Source organism: Ylistrum balloti, unplaced genomic scaffold (assembly GCF_031769215.1).
Source record: "Ylistrum balloti isolate Yb309-2 unplaced genomic scaffold, AGI_CSIRO_Ybal_v1 Utg369984, whole genome shotgun sequence".
Taxonomy (NCBI): domain Eukaryota; kingdom Metazoa; phylum Mollusca; class Bivalvia; order Pectinida; family Pectinidae; genus Ylistrum; species Ylistrum balloti.
The window spans coordinates 29,421-49,325 of NW_026782070.1; the positions used below are offsets into that span (position 1 = coordinate 29,421).

A 19,905-nucleotide genomic window follows, 5' to 3' on the forward strand; every position below is an offset into this window, starting at 1 on the left:
GTGTAATTACACTGACCTCTTGTCTCGTTCCATGTCTAGATAAGCACGGAGTGATATGTTTGTGTAATTACACTGACCTCTTGTCTCGTTCCATGTCTAGATAAGCACGGAGTGATATGCTTGTGTAATTACACTGACCTCTTGTCTCGTTCCATGTCTAGTCATGCACGGAGTGATATGTTTGTGTAATTAACCTCATGTCTCGTTCCATGTCTAGATAAGCACGGAGTGATATGTTTGTATAATTACACTGACCTCTTGTCTCATTTCATGTCTAGCCAAGCATGGAGTGATGTGTTTGTGTAGTATACTGACCTCACGTCTCGTTTCATGTCTAGCCAAACATGGAGTGAAAAAGATGTGTAATTACACTGAAGTCATGTCTCGTTTCATGTCTAGATAAGCAGTAACATCGTCGGCCTTTCTACATCGAAACCCCAGATAACGATCGATCCAAGGTGTGTAATCGACAACCCTTGTCTTTACCAATGACGATTTGTGTTTCTCAGGAAGCTGTGAAACGGAACGGTCTAAACCACCAGGGTCGTGTCCTTAGGGAACACACATTCCTCGTATGGCCTTTGATGACATGCAGTCGTCCCCCATGTTGTTCAACTAGGCACTAACTACTGCAGAGACACCCCGTCAGGGTTTTTGCAGGGCGATCATCCTAGCAACTAATGGCAACCGTCGCTATCTGTAAATCGATTTACTCAGACTGATGTCACTAAGCCAAAAAGTTACTGGTCTGTTATTTATTTACAAACTATACAATATGGCCGGCAAAGTGGATTACGAAAGTCCGCAAAATTATGTAAGAGTGAAAGAAAACTGGACATATAACTGTAGAGCTAATTTCACAAGGGCTATCGAAGAACACAAATATATTGGTACTGTCTCTCAGATAAAGGTGATCACAATCCGACTCAGAAAAATAGGATAGAAATTGAACTCAGGTAGAAAGGAACTATAACCGGCAGGAAGAAATATCTTGCATTCCTCCTGGACAAGAAAGAAGAAACTAGTAACTCTATCCTGCGTGACGAGCAATGAAGACAGGACATAAGAGACCACAGAAAAACTCCAAATGCAGTTAGTACAGGGATGTGATGTGTAAAAAATGGCTATTGTGCAGTTATATTGTAATACGTTGGTTGCCATGCGTGTCAATCTTAAAGTAATCTTGGCCCTGTGTTTGTTAAAGACCATTGATGGGGTCAACATCGCGATATATCAACCAGGTAGAAAAACTCGATATAACACAATATTGACCGAATCAAATGTCCTCAACTTTTAGTTTTACATATGTATCAGCAATTTGATTATTGCCATTAATGTATTTATGAAATACATAGAGAGAAGGATGAATGAGTGCTAAGGAAGGCGACTGGAAATATGGATAGGGTAATCCGTGCAATAATTGATAAAGCCTTTAGTGGTCACCTGAAACTATTACAGAATGTTTCAGCTTGATCTTGTAGTAGAGAGAATTCTCGACATACCTCAACAGTGTTCATTATAGTATAAATGCTGTTTTTTCGTGACTACTAAACTCCGCGTTTTTTTTCATCACAAGTTCGCGGCTATTGATTTAATGAAACAGACTATATTTTGCAACACTCTGATCATTATTTTTAAAAATGATTGAATTTGAGAATATACATAAATTTATCGAAGTAGACTGTTATTTACTGGTCTAATTCACAAGCGCTTATTTAGCCATTATTTTATCTCTGTGCTAAGCTAAACAAACATGCTAAGCTAAACAAACATGCTAAGCTAAACAAGCATGCTAAGCTAAACAAACATGCTAAGCTAAACAAACATGCTAAGCTAAACAAACATGCTAAGCTAAACAAACATGCGAAGCTATACAGACTTATTAAGCTATACAGACATATTAAGCTATACAGACATGCTAAGCTAAACAAACATGCTAAGCTAAACAAACATACGAAGCTATACAGACATATTAAGCTATACAGACATGCTAAGCTAAACAAACATGCTAAGCTATACAGACATGCTAAGCTAAACAAACATGCTAAGCTATACAGACACGCTAAGCTAAACAAACATGCTAAGCTATACAGACATGCTAAGCTATACAAACATGCTGTATAGATGTAAAATACTTCATACTTCAGTGTTGTAGCTTGAACACCGAATTCGCCGTAGTATCACGCAAAACCGAATACTTTTAGTGTATAATTCAGAGAATGTTACGAACACTTTGTAATTTTTCAAGTTACAATATTTTGTTTCCTTCCTGTCAATAAACGAGCATGCAGGCTTCAAAACCTGCAGTGTAGAGACGTTTGACCGCACTGGATACCAAATGTATTTCAACCTCATGTGAAGGTGCGAGAGGTATATGAGCCGTCATACACTTTACTCCGATAAAAGCATGCTGTGAGCCTAGCGCATGTTGTTCAGTGAGGTAACCACAACCTACTCCAAAGAGACGCCATCTCAAAATGACCCTGACTAGTAATTAAAAACACACACCTGTGGAAACGGGTATGGATAGTAGACGGAATTACAATATCACAAGGTGACCGTTTAACTTAATTAACTCTATTCCTTGACTTTTTCTCCTCTGTTATAAAATGTTTTGGAGAAACATTTTGCATATCGCCGAGAACCAACATTATTGCGATAAGGTTTCCCAATCTCGAGACTGCGTTCCGCTCCACTAAACCTGGTCGGACTTTTTGGCAGGAAATAGTCGATTTTATCACCGGACACTGGTGTAACAAATGCAATCGTGAACGTGTATGACAAGATAGAGCCGGAAACACGTACATATACGTGGGTCGGAAACTGGATCGAGCAATGTCAACGGATCAAAACTTCCGGTGTTCTGTAAACAGTAACTTTATAACCGTATTTACGTGACGTTCCTCTCCTTGTGCGGTAAGTTACGAGATTTTGACGATATCTAAAATTGTCTTTTTATTGATAAATGTTGCATGGGCATGATTTACCATATTTAATTTCAATTCATTTTTCAAAATATTTTTTCTCTAAGAGAAATCAAACTTCTCAATCATTTCTACCAAAAAAATGATGTGGAGAATTGTAGCGAGATAGAATATAGAGACGGAGAATTGGTTTAGACCCATCCCAGTATGTCCTATACGAAATAAACTCCAAATTTATATGTATGGTGTGTCCTCATATCGGGATCATAAAGTAAATAGAGTTTGTAAGTTTCACGGTTCACTTGTATACTCTTTCACATATAGGGGAGACCGGGGCACAGTGAATCGGAAAAGTTGTTTTTGAATATTACTCCTTATCAAAAGGCAGAATTGATTGTCTTTTAAGTGCAAACGATAATGACCCATGGTCAGTGTTTAAACATGGCAAATATTACATGCCAACTTTGACAATTTTAAATATACAAGTGTTTGAATTTTTTAAAAAAGCTGATTCACTGTGCCCTGGCACCGGGGAACAGTGGACCATCACCTGGGGCACTGTGAATCAGACAGTGAAATCAGTGGATTTTTTTTCTCTAAAAAGGATCAAAAATTACAAACATAAATGTTTTGCAAACAGAATTATTTATTCAATAATTAAGAAAAACCAAATTCAGTCTAAATGCAGTAATTTAGACCACAAAATTATCTAACCAATGACAACAACATGTGTGACTAGGTGTCTTCTAAAGTCACATGAGTAAAATTGCCATTAAAAAAACATCGTAAGTAAAGGAACTGTCTATTCATGAACAGCAACATGTGTGACTAAGTGTCTTTCAAAGTCGCATAAACAAATTGAAATTGGGAAACAAAAAGTAAGTCATCAAAACTGTCTATCCTTTTGTCCGGTGACAAGATGTTTGACTGGTTGTCTGATTTTTAAATTCATTTACCGAAGAAATGTTGAATAGGCATAAAAATCCACTGGGAATATTAAATGACGGGCAACACGAGCAGTGCCACCATGCTGAAGAGGCTGTGGCAGCTTTCCAATGATATCAGTAAATGCAATATCAGATATGTCATCAACTGTTGGAAAGACAAATTTGTATGATGAGGAATTACGTCTCATAAACTTAATGTTAAAGGTTTTTTCACCAATATCATCAATGTCTCCATTGCAGCCTATTATTTGTCCTATATAAATAACTTTCGTCTTTTTGGTAAGAAATTGTACTATGACAAAATCCTCAGGGACGAGAGAATCAGCATCAGGCGGTACTATTTCCTCTTCCTCAGCAGATTCATCATATTCAAAGGAATCATCGTCATCGTCACAAATGTTTTTTTCGTTAACTTCCTCTTCTGAACTTGAATCACCTTGACTATCTTTCTGTTGAAATTCAAACCGTAATCCCTTTTTACCTTTTTTTGCTTTGTTTTGTCTCTCTTTGGTTTGCTTTCTTTTCTTTTCCTCGGCATCCTTTTTGATCTGATCTTTTACTGGTGTGTCCGTAAGAATTAGAGTTTTTCCTTTCTTTTGACCTCCTCTACCTTTCCTTGGTGGCGCCTTTGGAAAGGGACTTATTTCTTCTGGTAAAACAACTGCCTGTATTTTTTCTCTAGATATCCTATTTTCAGACGACATTGAACCAGAATCAGAACTGATTAAATTTGCTGCTAGAGTGTTGGCATGGGGAGAAGTCACAGGATCAACGTTGGCGGAAGCTGACGGAGCAAAATCAACGCTTGTCGAAATTGATGCAACAAGATCAGTGTTGGTAGATGTTGATGCAACAGGTTCAACATTTGTGGAAGTTGACACATTAGGGTTAACTGATGAGGAAGCTGAAACAACATGATCAACGATGGTTCCTTCAATGTCTTTCACGTTTTCAGTTATTGGCCTATCTGTTACGTATGAGCACATGAAATCTTCATCACTGAAGATGTTGGCGTCAAAAGGATGGATACCAGATACTTTGAATCCGGAATTGATATTCCTTGGAGTAAATGCCAGTGGGTAAGCTTTGCCGATAATCTGACTTACATTATGAATTGTGATTGGCTGGCCAGGGTGACTTATCATAAAATCATTTGCTGCCTTGGTGTAGAGGCTCTTGAAAGGACCATACACAGAACGGTCTAGGGGCTGCATTTTGTGACTACAGTGAGGCGGAAGTGTTAACATAGTAACACCATTATCCTTGGCAAGGACAATTGTTTCAATTGATATATGAGATTCATGATTATCTAATATCAACAGAACAGGACGCTCTTTCGAGCATTTGGTTGCCTTAATAAAGTGTTGCATATATACAGTAAAGTTCTCTGAGGTCATCCATCCTGATGGATTTGCTACACCAACAGTTCCAGGCGGAGCTCCATATAGCATGGATTGTTTGAAATGCACACGAGGAAATACCAAGAATGGCGGTACTGAATTCCCCGCAGCATTTATTGTGCCAAGCATTGTTACTAATGTTCCTCTTTCTCCCGAAGTGATTTTGCCAACTTGTTTTTCACTTGTACAAGCAACTACTTTAGTGTTTCCAACTTTCTGAACGGTTGTGCACCCAGTTTCATCTGAATTGTATATGTCAGTTGGACTGAAATTATGTTCCTTCATTACTTTCTCCAGGTTATCAAAGAAGTCTTTTACATTTTTCTTGTTGAAACTTGTGGCACGCGATAAGCTGGTTGCTTCTGGACGACGTAAGGACAGGTTAGGATACCTTTTCATATACCCAGCAAACCAATCTTCACCAGCACGTCTGTTCTGCCTCCAAGACTCCGGAAATACTTTATCATTGCGATTTGCATATTCAAATGCTAATTCACGCACTTGCTGTCGTGTCAACCCATAGTGCATTTTAGAGGCTTTGATAAGATATTCCTGTAGAAGTATTTCTTCTTCTTCAGTAAAAACCTGACGGCAGCTGTAATTTGGTGAATATGACATAGATTCTCTGTTTCCATGTTCCCGTGCTCTCTGTACATAACGACGCAAGGTTGAAAAATGAATATCATATGACTTGCAGACATTTCTAATACTCCTTTGTTCTCCTATAACTTTCTGAACGGCCTCTTTCATTTTAGTACTGGTAGTCTTTCCAATTTTCCTATCCTCTTTATTTCTATTACGCACCATATTTTATGATGCTGAAAAAGAATATAATATGCAATTATACTAATTAACTTTTATCTGCATAGTAAGTGAAAAGTCAAAGTAATCAATGCCAAGAGTTGAGATAAAGAAAAAAAACATTACTCGGGGCACACTGAATCACTATTCAAAGTGAGCCACTGTGCCCCGATTCACTGTGCCCCACATGGTCATATTTTAATCATGTGACCACCATCCTGACAAGGCTTAGTATCACATGGATAACACAACTTCGTCAACATCTCCAAACATCCATGTAACTAATGAAATATGATTGAGTGTCTATCAACTGACTATCAAGTGAGTATCTGAAAGGGATTGAGAGCACAAAAATTTACTTTTGGGGGTGTAAAACATACTTTACCTTGCAATTTTTTTTTTTGGCTCCAGATAACTGATACTGCAAGACATTTTGGCAGGAACTCTTCAATACACATATACTGATGATGTCATCAGTCTATTAACACAAACCAAATTCTATAAATGATCAATGATTCACTGTGCCCCATGATTCACTGTGCCCCATGATTCACTGTGCCCCATGATTCACTGTGCCCCATGATTCACTGTGCCCCATGATTCACTGTGCCCCGGTCTCCACTACTTCCATGTTATTAGTCATTTTTATAGATGGTTCGACCGACCATACAGTTATCGACACCAACGGCACTCTACAACTTTCTACTCCCCCATTTGCCCATATTCCATCACCATTTCTTGCTGTGTATATAATACTGACCCCGTCATCCTCCTCCTGTCTTTCCCTTACTTTCTCATCACTGTCTGTCCTACTTTTTATCCCACAGCTACAACACCACACGCTATCACATTGTGAGTCCTTAACCTGACTGTTATAATAATATGTGTCTGTGGATATAGAGAAGATAATGCAGACTGCCCACTACTTCCCTAGCTTCCTGATGTGTTCATCTCTCTATGAAGTATCCTAATTCTCCTCCCATACTTGTAAATTTTACTCGTATTGTGTTGCCACCCTATACTTTCTAATTGCTCGTATATTTTAAAAACAGGTCAACGCCCCGTGTAGGTCTAGGATTAGAGCTAATGATATATCTGATGTAACCGTCAAAGTAGTGTGGAGGTGTAAAAGTATGTCAAGGTTTGAGCCATAGTTTCCCCCTCACTTTGTGTATATCTCTCGCATTCATCGGGTGATACACTAAGATTTTTTTTATCTAAACCAGGACATGAAGGGCATATCGAATTCTTAAATCCGCCTGGATATAGTATCTGTCTGTCAAGGTATCCGATAGACTAATTACCAGCCTTTTTTTTTAGAATTGATCTTTTAAATTTTACGCTTGTTTGGAACCTTAGTAATCTTAAATATCCAAGAGACCGGAAATATAAAGCTCAGTTTTATTTATAGTTTTACTATTCTAGAGATAGAGGTCAGTCTTGCAATCCGGAGTAAATACGTGTATGTGGGCGTGTGAAAGGGCAGACGCTTGTCGAATACAATTTATCCTGTACGGAGAGCATTTGAGAACAGGAAACTTTGATAACAAAAATTACATTAACATGTAGAGTCATACCAGTTCATACCGTAAATGTTCTTAAGTTATGATCATCTTAATTCTGATACACCTATTTATTTATTTATTACACGTCCACTATCACGGCCTATCGAGAAAAGATAGGGAAATGAGTAGAGAGAGAGAGAAGAGTATAACGTGATGGGAGAGAGTGGGATACAGAGGTTTGAAAACGACCCCTTGACCTAATTATATCAACAACCAATTATGCACGTGGCAGCAAGAGGACCGATATATGACAGCCAAGATGAGGAAGGGGATCCTACACTAGAGAAATTTGATATGTTGATAGTGTTTTGGAAGCCCGTCAAAAGTAACTGAATAAATCATCCCTTTTGCTAGTCTAACCTCTGGGCTGGCGTTATGGCGCCTGCTCTTTTTCGAAAAATAACAGAGGGATCTTTATGGAGCGACATTCTCCCAATGGTCATCATTTTAAGTCCCATCCAACAGACTGTGGGTTAGCGGTTAATCGTTAGTAAGCTGCAAGTGCTGATGTGTTTTAGATGTCCGCACGTAAATTTTCTTTCCATTTCTGTCCGCGGCTCTGGGAAGTGTTCGCTTTTAATGTCAATACTTTCTGTACATATGTCCACCTTCTATTTATATGTTTGTACTGGTACACCTGTCAGTTCAGTCGTTATAACCCGTACGTGTTTCAGCCAATGAAAACTACGAGATACTTAATGTATCGTGTAACAAAATGGGTAGTAGAAATACAATTTAGAGAATATAATTTAAAACAGAAATTTAAAGTACAACAGGTTCTCTGGAAACAATAACAACAGGTGTCAAAAGTCAGGCACTGGACCAGGGTTAACGTCCTGTGATGGACAGGCAGTATGGTAGCCCTTAGATATCAAGGGTGTGCCTCACGCACCTAGCCACTGTAGCGAGATAGCTGGGGAGGGATCGTCGATCAGAGTAGATAGCATACTGGACGGTTAAGTACATCGGGATCTCTGAGATAAGGTTACAGGAGCTTGCACGTGCCTTGATAATTATATGCCTCGCGGGGTGGGGTATTGTCATCCAATCGGGGCTTAGTTAGAATTGAAGTGTTTTGGTATTATTAATACTAAGACAATAGACAGTAGAAAGAGAGTAGCGGGAGAAGAGCAGGAGAGTGGTTGGAGACTAGAGCTCGGGAGCTAGACAAGGCAGTGCGGGCCTGTAGAGGGGAGTAGGAACTTAAGCGGGAGATGGGGGTGGACTTGAGGGCAAGAAATAAAATTTAACTCAAATACCACGTGTCGGAGTAATTATTGTGTAACACACGTGGATATTTTTGTTGCCGTAACCAGAATTTCGAACCTGGGAGAACACAGGAAAAAGAGGTCATAGGAAACAAAATAATGTGTGTCCATGGATTTATGAACTTTACCAACATCTTGAAAGGGATATATAACAGGACAGATTTTCTATAAAGGTGAGTGATTAATTGGGATATACCTATTCTAACAAATTTAGTAAATTAATTATGGCAGAAAATAGAAAACTTGACAGCCCAATTCACTGGACTCACGTCGGCCATCAATACCCAGGGGATTGCAGGCGCAGTAGACAGCTATGAGGGGGACCCGAAGAAATTTAAAGAGTGGGATAGGATCGATAGAAAAATATGCTACGTTAACCGGGATAGAATAAAATTAGTAGCGTATCAAGCTAGTAAGGGCCCAGTGGGAGATTTTGTGAAACGTTACGTTGAAGAAAACCCCCAGGGAACTTGGGCAGAGCTTAAGGCGGAGCTTGCCTCCCGATTTTCGGAGATAACCGATCCACAGCATGCTTTTGTTCTGCTGCGGAAAGCCAAGCAGAAATCGGACGACAGCGTCCAGATTTTTGCTGAAAAACTGTTGGCTTTGGCCGATGAGGCCTATGCTAACATGCAAAGGGGCAATCCAGCCGTAGAGCAGCAACTGGTCGGATTCTTTGTAGATGGGCAACTTAATGATAGCTTAAAGATGAAGGTAATGCGAGAAAATCCGCCAACATTACGGGAAGCGGTGAACGTAGCTATGGCCGAACAAAATTTGCGACGGCGATTCCAGCTGCGTACTAATACCGTAACCAAAGGTAGGCATGTGGAACCCATTGACACTAGCCCTGCGGCAGTGCCAATAGATGTAGGACATAGCAGAGCTACCCGTAAATGCCACAACTGCGGCAGGACGGGGCACATTGCTAAGGAATGTAGGTCGAAAACACGTCGAACTGGGGCTGGTCCGGGCCAATATCAGCAGCTCTGTTGGGCTTGTGGGAATCGGGGCCATTTTCAACGAGAGTGCCCTTAATATAGACAAAGAAAAAACTAGGTAGCTCTCCCATGAATGAAACCGCTGGGGAGAGTAAAGTTTGCAAGATACATTTGGAAGGGAGTCCGAGTTCATGTGTAATAAAAATTGGGAAACAGCGATATAGGTCTTTAGTTGACTCGGGGGCAGAGGTCTCGCTAGTACATAAGCGCGTTTTGGGGCATTTACAGCCATCCCCTGTTATTAGGAAGCCAAAAATTCAGCTACAATCGGTAAATGGGAACACATTGCCGGCAGACGGTTGTGTTAATATAAAATTTAAATTAGGAGATACTACGGTAACCCAGTTATTCATGTGGTCACAGACATGAATCGAAATTTTATCTTAGGCAGAGACTGGTTGACAGACAATGGCGTGAGGTTGTATTTTGATCTAGGTTCCTTACGATTCCGGAATCAATACATCCCACTAGAGGAAGATATCCATATTGCATCACTTGTGCGCCTAAGGCAAAATGTTGGTCTGAAACCACAAACAGCTACCTTATGTCTTGGTAGGGTAGGACCAGCAAACCGTAGAACTGCAGAGCTACTGCAGGTAAAACCTGTGGATTCAGGTTACATCAGCACCGAACCTGGCCTCATGGTCGGTAATGCCGTGACAAAAGTGTCGAGCCGTGGACACTTGGCCATTATGATTGTTAATAATACCAACAAATATTATAAACTAAAACGCGGTTGTGTAATTGGCAGGACTTAATCCCTAGGTCAAGCTAATCTCGTTGAGACTCATACTCGGTCGACAAAATCTGCAAAGTAGCTATAGCGGAATCCTTGTTAAATGTGTTGAGCAAACTTATAAAAGGTTTCGTGTCAATAAGGTTAATAAGTCATTTAATTGACCATTGTAAATAGATTGTAAATATATATTAATCGTTTTGTAATTGCAGATATTGAATTGGGATCTGTGACCTGCATTGATCGTAAAATTTTCTGTGATCTCCACCCGTTAACAATTAAGCACCATGAAGCTGATACATACACTGACAATTGCCGTAGGTTTGGTAGTTTGTTGGGTTCCACACGTGAGATCATCCCTACTTGTACGCGAAAATGTTATCTTTAATAAGATCAATGAGCTATCATTTACACGCTCCCGATGGCTTGTAACGGCCGTGATTGACTTTCGAACTTTCGAGAACTTCCAAATAAAGCTAAATCTTGATCTAGCCGAAGCGTCGCGCATAAATGCGCGGGTTCAACAACAATTCGCATTACATACAAAGGGCGAGTATCAAGAGACTATAACCGCAGTCAAAAGAGAGTTAGAATATTTAAATGTCAGTTACAGTTCTGTTAAAGATGGATTTCTGAAATATAAGACCATGAATAATCGGTATAAACGCAGTTTACTTTCAATAGAAGGGAAGGCATTGAGCTTCCTATTTGGTACTGTATCAGAAGATGACCTTGACTCTATTCACCAGGGAATTAACACCTTGGCAAGGAATCAAGAACATATCGCACATGTTGTCGAAGACAGCATGTCGATAATAAACATTACAAGAGTTCAGGTATCTGAAAAAAGACAAGCAATCAACAAACTGATCCTGAATGTCCTTGAGCTGGACCATAAAATAGCGAATGCCACAAAAGTGTTGGAAGGGCAGTTTCGGAAATTCGAACACTTTGTACAGATACATGCTCAGCTTAAATCGGTCCTTGCCGAGCTCAAATATTTATGCGATGCAGGAATGTTTTATCTTGAAAATTTGAAGTTACAGCTGAACATGCTCTCACTAGGTCATTTATCACCAAGTGTCATCTCTCCAACGAAACTGAGTTCGTTATTGCTCCAAATTGACGCTCAATTGCCATCACACTTCAAATTACCTTATGATCCTAGGCGAGAATTATGGAATTTCTATAAGTCGCTGACGTGTACAACCGTACTCGATGAAAACAAGATCGTCATAATAATTAGTGTTCCGCTACTAGACTCTGATAGTTTATATGATATGTATGAAGTTCACAATATTCCTTCCCCAATGGTGGGTATAAAGTATCATGAACCTGCGAGGAAAGGGGACATGGTTGCTCATTATGATCTAGAGGCGACCACGTTAGCAGTTAACGCTGACCGTACTCGCTTCTTGTTGTTGAATACGGAAGAGCAAACCAGATGCGGTAACTCTCGCTTTAGCTATTGTGAAGTTAAGAGCCCGATCTACCCCACAAATATGAACCGGCTATGTGTTGTTGCCCTATTTCTGGACCACAAAAGTAGCATAAAAGAACGCTGTTAGACTGTGGTAATATCAGAATCAATATTACCGAAGGCTAGGTATATTGTAGATGGAAGATGGGTGGTGGTGACAAACAGAGAACTGCGGTTTGCTGTAGTTTGTCCAAATACCAAAACGGGTAATCACAAGGTAATAGTTAAGCCCCCGATGGGCGTCATCAAATTACAGATGACATGCTCCGCATCAAGTGACTATTTAATATTACCCCCATACTACTTCCGGGAGAGCAAATATAACATTACCGAGACACAGATACTGGCTTACAATGATACCTTTATTAATCTTCGGTTATGGGAACCATTTAAACGGGCCGTACCACAGTTTAAGGCCATTGAAATACCAACAAGGCTTAGAGAAATCGATCGGATTCCAATGAATCATCTTATCACTGAGATAAGGGGGATGCGCAAAATACCTACGGGAAGTAAATGGTCTGCATGGGTCTTTGTATGTATTGGGCTGTCCTTCATTGTGTTAGCTGGCGGGTTCGCCATACTGTTTTGGAGAATTAAATTGAAAAGCAAAATTCTATTCCTATTACGTAAGAGGTCAGATCCCAAGGTCACAAATTCACCAGACATGGAGATGATGCCGGTTAACCCGAGAAGCGTAGACAACGCTACAGGACACGCGGAAGCCACGTCCTCATCATCAGAAAGGGACAAGCCAGGTCCCTCAGTGAAAGAAACCAGCGCGCTGTGGACATCGATGCAGCGAACTAGGCTGTGATAAGCCAGTGCTAATGGGACATTACGTAATCAAGCCGTTACAACGTCGCAACCTGTATCGTATTAACAATTGTGTTGTACTGTAAATAAGTATTTAAGTCCAAGTATACTCCCCAGGATAATGTGAATTATTATCTGACTCAATGGACATAAAATATACTTCCGTGTGTTTTTATATGGTACTGCAATGAACAGCTGATATTCGTTGCACTGCATATACTGCCTTCAGGAACCATTAAGTACACTCCTGTTATACTACAACTCATGTACCACACATAACGGACATAACATGCAACGTCCATGAATTATAACTTAATTATTAGTCCTTCACATAAATGAGGACTGTGCGAAAAGGATGCTATAAGGACAAATGCAGAGGACACGTCTGCGTATAAGGACGGTGGAATTCACGGACAATAATCATAGCCATTCCGAAAACCTTTATATTCAGTACGTATATGATGCACGGAGTATGTTACTCGTGGGAACAAATGGACACAGGACGAATTACAGCTGTTGAGTGATAGTCAGCTATGATCCTGTGTGATTAACCTGATGGATTCCTAAACAGTGATCATGGACCGTGATTACAAACCATGGATTTTTAAACCGGATGGATTATTAATAGGAACAAGCAGGATTGACAGTGTCTTAGTAAAGGAATTCTATGTGTACTCCTTGATTATTGCCATTAACATGAGTGACATGTACTGTTGGCACTTCGGTGTTGTGGATGATTATGTGGAAATATTAACTTTGGAATTATTACTGACTGGTGAAAGATTTTGCATGCTTGTTATTCGTTAGAATAGGACACTGAGAAGAAAGACGAACTGGGCTAAACTAATTATCACTTAACCTTCCAGGATAAAGTGTGGATCGGGAGTTAACTGGTTTTCACATTTTGTTTAATTAATTTTAGGAATATTGGTTAATATTCTTTGTGGGGAAGGTATGTAACAAAATGGGTAGTAGAAATACAATTTAGAGAATATAATTTAAAACAGAAATTTAAAGTACAACAGGTTCTCTGGAAACAATAACAACAGGTGTCAAAAGTCAGGCACTGGACCAGGGTTAACGTCCTGTGATGGACAGGCAGTTTGGTAGCCCTTAGATATCAAGGGTGTGCCTCACGCACGTAGCCACTGTAGCGAGATAGCTGGGGAGGGATCGTCGATCAGAGTAGATAGCATACTGGACGGTAAAGTACATCGGGATCCCTGAGATAAGGTTGCATGAGCTTGCACGTGCCTTGATAATTATATGCCTCGCGGGGTGGGGCATTGTCATTCAATCGGGGCTTAGTTAGAATTGAAGTGTTTTGGTATTATTAATACTATGACAATATACAGTAGAAAGAGAGTAGCGGGAGAAGAGTAGGAGAGTGGTTGGAGACTAGAGCTCGGAAGCTAGACAAGGCAGTGCGGGCTTTTAGAGGGTAGTAGGAACTTAAGCGGGAGATGGAGGTGGACTTGAACAGGATCTTGTGTAACCACGGCAAGAAATAAAATTTAACTGAAATACCACGTGTCGGAGTAATTATTGTGTAACAATCGACGTGTGGCTACCCCTATCTATGAATTTTCATTCTGCATTAAAGCCCCAATATACGTAAAAATCACTATAAAAAAACCAAACTTTAATCTTATTTTCCCCGTAATATATGTAACAAAACAAATACTTTCCTTTAATTAAAGAAAATAAAACTGACTGTTTTCAATTTAAATAAAAATTGAAAAAATCGGAAAATAAACAATTTGGGACGCACTAATTCATACATTACCGCTCGTAGCGATGACATTGCGCATGCGCATATTCCGCGTGTGTAAACATGGCAGACACAGTACCGACGTCCACCATTCGCTTCCTTTTTTTCCAATCATACATCAGGCAAGTTCTCAATTCTTACGTTATAATTGTGCGTCATATCGTTTCTAAACTAATTATTCCTTCTAATAATTTCCCAAAAACTGAATGTTCATCACAGGAATACATCAAGTCTACGACAAGACTTCGCAAACAATGTTTGTAAACAAAAACTTACCGTAGACATATCTGCATGTGATTCCTCTATAAGTAGAAACCTCAACTCTCGCGAGATCAGGTCATGAACTTTCCGACGTGGTTCGGCAACAACCGTAATTTCGATGGCGCGTGTTTAAAATGGAGGTGTGTTTACAAACAGCGAGTTTCAACTGCTCATATATCAATACTTTATGCACAAAGTCATGGTAACTATTGTTTGAATAACTTAATTTTAACTACATCTTAGAGAATATCTCAATAATTATGTGTGATTCTACACTAATTTTTTGGTGAATGTTACGTATATTGGGGCTTTAATCGTGACATATTTTGTCGCAACATATGGCTCTCGCTGTTTTGCACAGAGTGATAGTGACCGTAACTCCTGGAGTATCGAGGATAACTATTTTTGACCGGGATAAAGATGCGAGCAGGGAAGTGTTGGCTCATTACTTTAATTGACACTCCTACTCCTTTACTCCTCAATTTCCCGCCTCATTTACAAGGGCAAGGTTCGGGGAAACAACATCCTTGATACTCCAGGGGTTACGATCACTTGATCGTAACCTCTGGAGTGTCGAGTGTCTATCTGTGGTAGAGACCAGATATGACCTGTTTTATTATTGACTCGAAGTTTTGTGATTTAGAATTCCTGATATAGTTTTCATGTGGTTTTTTTCTTCTTCTTCTTTTTAAGATTTTGTTTCTGTAATATAAAATGGACAGCTGTTTAAGATTTTGTTGTTGTTTATTCCTCGTCCAAGCTCTGAGTGAGTATACAATTTACATGTCATAAAATATAAACACTATAAATTGATATGTACAATACAACATTACAATTCCACAGTAAAACACATTATAATTGATACTGATATAGGGATATAATTGATATCCTATCAATAAAGAGTTACAATCATATAAAATTGAACTACACAATAATGATTTACTATAATGAACATGTACTGTATTGCAAGACTTAAGATTTGATGGTGTTTGGGGAATATGGGGAATATTAGCTAATGATAAAGTCTTATTCTGCTTGGCTTGTGAAAAGTAAACAATGCCTAGAAATATAACTGAACCTACAGGGTACCTATAGTTTATAAATGATACACATGAATAAAATCTGAGAAGTAAACAATGAACACATTAATTCACATAAAAAATGAAGGCAGTAAAAGACTGTATTTAGCTGGGCACAATACTAAGGTAAAATAATCTGTTATTTACATTCGAAACTCCTACTTTCACTTTACTATTGCTATTTCCGGTTTGTGATGGTCACTTCCGGTCAGGCTAACTATTCTGGACATGACATCAAATGTAAACAATGACTTTAACCCTATCATGTTCTAACCATGCAGTCTTATCACTCAAGCGAGACTGATACGAAAACATTTAATACTAATTCTAGATATTTACAAGAAATCACAATGATTTTCATATAAATGCAAATCAAGTACACAAGGAAACAAAGCTTTGTCTGCTTACAATAACAGTGTGAAGAATATGACCTAGGTACATATCACTTTTACAACAATAAAATGATAAATCAGTAACATACAACATTACCTGAAGTTGGTGGAATGATGGATCTCAAATCCAACCAATACAACATAACTTATGAAATGATATGTATGCATTTTAAACTGTCTGCAGTCGCTCCATGTTTTCTAACTTTTGAGTGGTAATCTCACATGGGAGATAACTCTAGCCAAATTTGATTCAATAAGGTTACGCAACACTAAGCTGTGTGCGCTCTAGACAATAATAGTGAAATCCAAGGTAAATTTTACCTTGATGGGAAATAATCACTCTTGCCTCTATAAATACAAATGTTGGATTAACTGCCATACAACTATGTATAAATAGAGAAAGTTGTAATTACGAAGACGAAGAGAAACTTTGCCTATTTTAGAATCAACAATTTCTTTCGTATGGAGGACTGTGACATAAATACATACACAATAAAATATATACAACATTTAACAAATCATACACAAACTTACAATTAAAGTCAAAGAAACAACTTTGAAATAAAAAGCATTAAACAATATTTGTAAATAAATTCAAACTTGAATTGACAATGGATACAAAGCAAATATGAAAAGTAAAATACAAAGTTGCTTACCTGTAATAAAAAATGGACAGCTGTTTAAGATTTTGTTGTTGTTTATTCCTCGTCCAAGCTCTGAGTGAAGAGTTGGGCAGTAATACCAAAATCTAAACAGGCTGACCGAATGATCTTTGCCTTCTGATTGGTCAGTTCGATGTTCATCTATGAGCTGATTGGATAGATCATAATTATTGCTCAAACAATAAAACTAACTAGTTTACGTTGACATGCCGCGCACGCATCTACCCGTACTGTCGCTAATTGACACTTAATACCTGACACGCCTGTCAAACAATTAACTGACCAGGTAACATCACAGGTATGTTGTAAATGCCATTAAATGACTTTACAGGAACAAAGGCGGGTAAACCTGGACAAACGGTTGTTTTCTTCAAGTGACCATAGAGTAAATAAAATTACATAAACTATGTATATGTTCTTTGTTCGTTAGCTAAACAAAGCTTATATCTTACAGCGTGTGTAAGATCTTATTACACGTATCAAAGAAAATCATGTAAGGCTTAAGTGCCGATAAGTACTTATTGTAAACCTGACATTCTTGATAAACTTGTACTACATACTTTGTGTGTCTGAATATTTCAAACTCCTAAAACCTTATATTTCTCTTCTTCTTCTCTAATTCTAGTAAAATATGGTTTACTAGAGAAAAAATCTATAATGAACTTTTTTTATGAAAAACAACAGATTTCCACTATGAAATATACATGCACAAGGGCACTGAATACCACTCAACTGTTACCTAGTCATGTGTTGTTAGATGTAGACACAGATATAGTATAGCTGAGCCATCTCCCATGTTACACCTACCATTCTATAGCGATTTACCGATTATATGTACAAAGAAGGCAACCACTCGCTACACTGTGTAAAGAAATACTTTTTGAATTGAACATGAAAATGATTTATCATACATTTCATATAGTTTCATACTGCAAATCACACACGTAAGCGCTTAGTTGAGAAAGCATTACGATAAATAATTTCTTTCCGGTAATCTGCCATTCACGTCAATAGAAAACTTACACATGGCAATAGCGACACATTGACAGGTCAGTCAGTGATAACACAGTTTATGGGGATCAGGTGTGGGTTGTAGAATATGCTCGGTAACTTCACAACAGCTCACAACTAGAGTGCTGTGTCATATATAGAGAAAAAGATTACGTCATATTAGACCCCTCGTTTTACCCATAAGTATAAATGAAGACCATTGCTTTCACCGAAAAACGGGCAAAAGAAAAAAATGTAATAAGATTAAAAGAATAGTAAAAGATAATGAAAAAAAATAAAATCAAACAAAAAACAAAATGAAAAAATGCCCTTTTTAAAACTTTCAGTAAAGAAAATGTGATGTTATTTTCCGCACGGCGATGTATTTCTCGTCAGTAATACAGCTATCTGGATGGCGTGATAAGTATCGTATATGTGTACACGCCCTTTTTTTTTTAAAGATTTTCTTCCGATACGTGGACATTAATTTAGAAATAGCTTATTTCTCACTCTACAGCGCCAATTGACCAATGGACTCGGATGTACACAGATACACTGGCCCCTGTGTATACAAATAATGAACATGCTCGCTAACTCATGCGTCGTTATTATATCGGATCCCCAAGGGTTCTGTACAGTACATTTACTAACCTAGCCACTGTCCTTCCACTGCAGGCCGCAGGTTAACATCTACAAGCACATAGTGGGGTTATCGAAAGTTTGGTAAGTGTTTACACACGACCTATACACATCTATAGGTTTCAAAAGTGCAGGCCTCCTATGATAGACATCTTTATACCGTTTGTATACGGAGAATAATATATAGGATATCTCAAAGACGTTACCAAGCTACCGAAACGGGAAATAACTCTTGTATAAATATTATGTATACGTGGATAATTTAGTTGGTATACCAGACCAAGTTCAGTGATAGATATCCGTTACACTACACATGTGTTTTTACATGTTACAGGTGAGGAGGGCAATATACCAGGAAATTAAGCCATGGTGAGTACGTGTATGTTCAGGCATAAATCAACAAAACGTTCAATATATATACATGTATTAACGAGAGTACGTGTCGACCATGAGTACACACTCGCTTGGTTGAGGAACAGTGTAGGCCAGTATACAGCTGTGACAGCCAGGGGTGCTATCCTGGGGATTAGCTCTATATAAGCTGCACCAATCTCACGTATTAAGGTTCTGCAACTGAAGACAAAAACAAGAATTCTTAAGTTAGCTTAATCCCTAGGTTAGCACCCCTGTCACAGTTTGGGGAAAAGGTAATGAACACTGGAGGTCTCGCTGTTAATAGGTCAGAGATTTCTACTTCCGTCTGATACATTTATAATGTCTGTCGAACGACTTTTGGTTCGAATTTGTAGAAACTGACGCCGATAACATATGATACAAATATAGGCATCAGCTTGTCTGCTGAAATTATCAGATTTACGAATGATTTTCATGTCTACAGCGAAAATGAAAAAGATGAGTTGAAAGTTTAGGTAACCAAGTAATGCTGTATGTAAATATACCGAGTTTAAGTTAGTTAACCACAGTGAAGTGTCGGCAGTCCATATAAATAGGTAAATGTCTACCACCAACAGTGAGCTTAGTGCACAACGTATATCCGTCCGTCAATTTTGTATTTTTAAACTACTCCGTCACAAGAACCATAAAGCCAAGGGTCTAGTAATTGGGCCAGCTTGGTATGCTGGAATGACGGACTTTATATTTGATAAAACTAATGACGTCCCATTTTGAAGGTCATATCAGATCAAATGTATGAAAATTATTAAATCAGTTCTT

General features: G+C 38.6%; 1 protein-coding gene across 2 annotated transcripts in view; it reads left to right on the forward strand.

Annotated features, from left to right (window-relative positions):
• LOC132547839 (solute carrier family 23 member 1-like) overlaps window positions 1–19,905 on the forward strand; it is a 64,967-nt gene that overhangs the window by 4,644 nt on the left and 40,418 nt on the right. The window contains exons 1-2 of one of the 2 annotated variants that reach the window (XM_060211643.1): window positions 18,753–18,816; window positions 19,067–19,101. In XM_060211643.1, the coding sequence (XP_060067626.1) occupies window positions 19,099–19,101 (3 nt within the window). In that variant the 5' untranslated portion in view covers window positions 18,753–18,816; window positions 19,067–19,098. Of the gene's footprint in view, window positions 1–18,752; window positions 18,817–19,066; window positions 19,102–19,905 lie in introns of those variants that run through there. The other variant, XM_060211644.1, reaches the window with a different exon arrangement.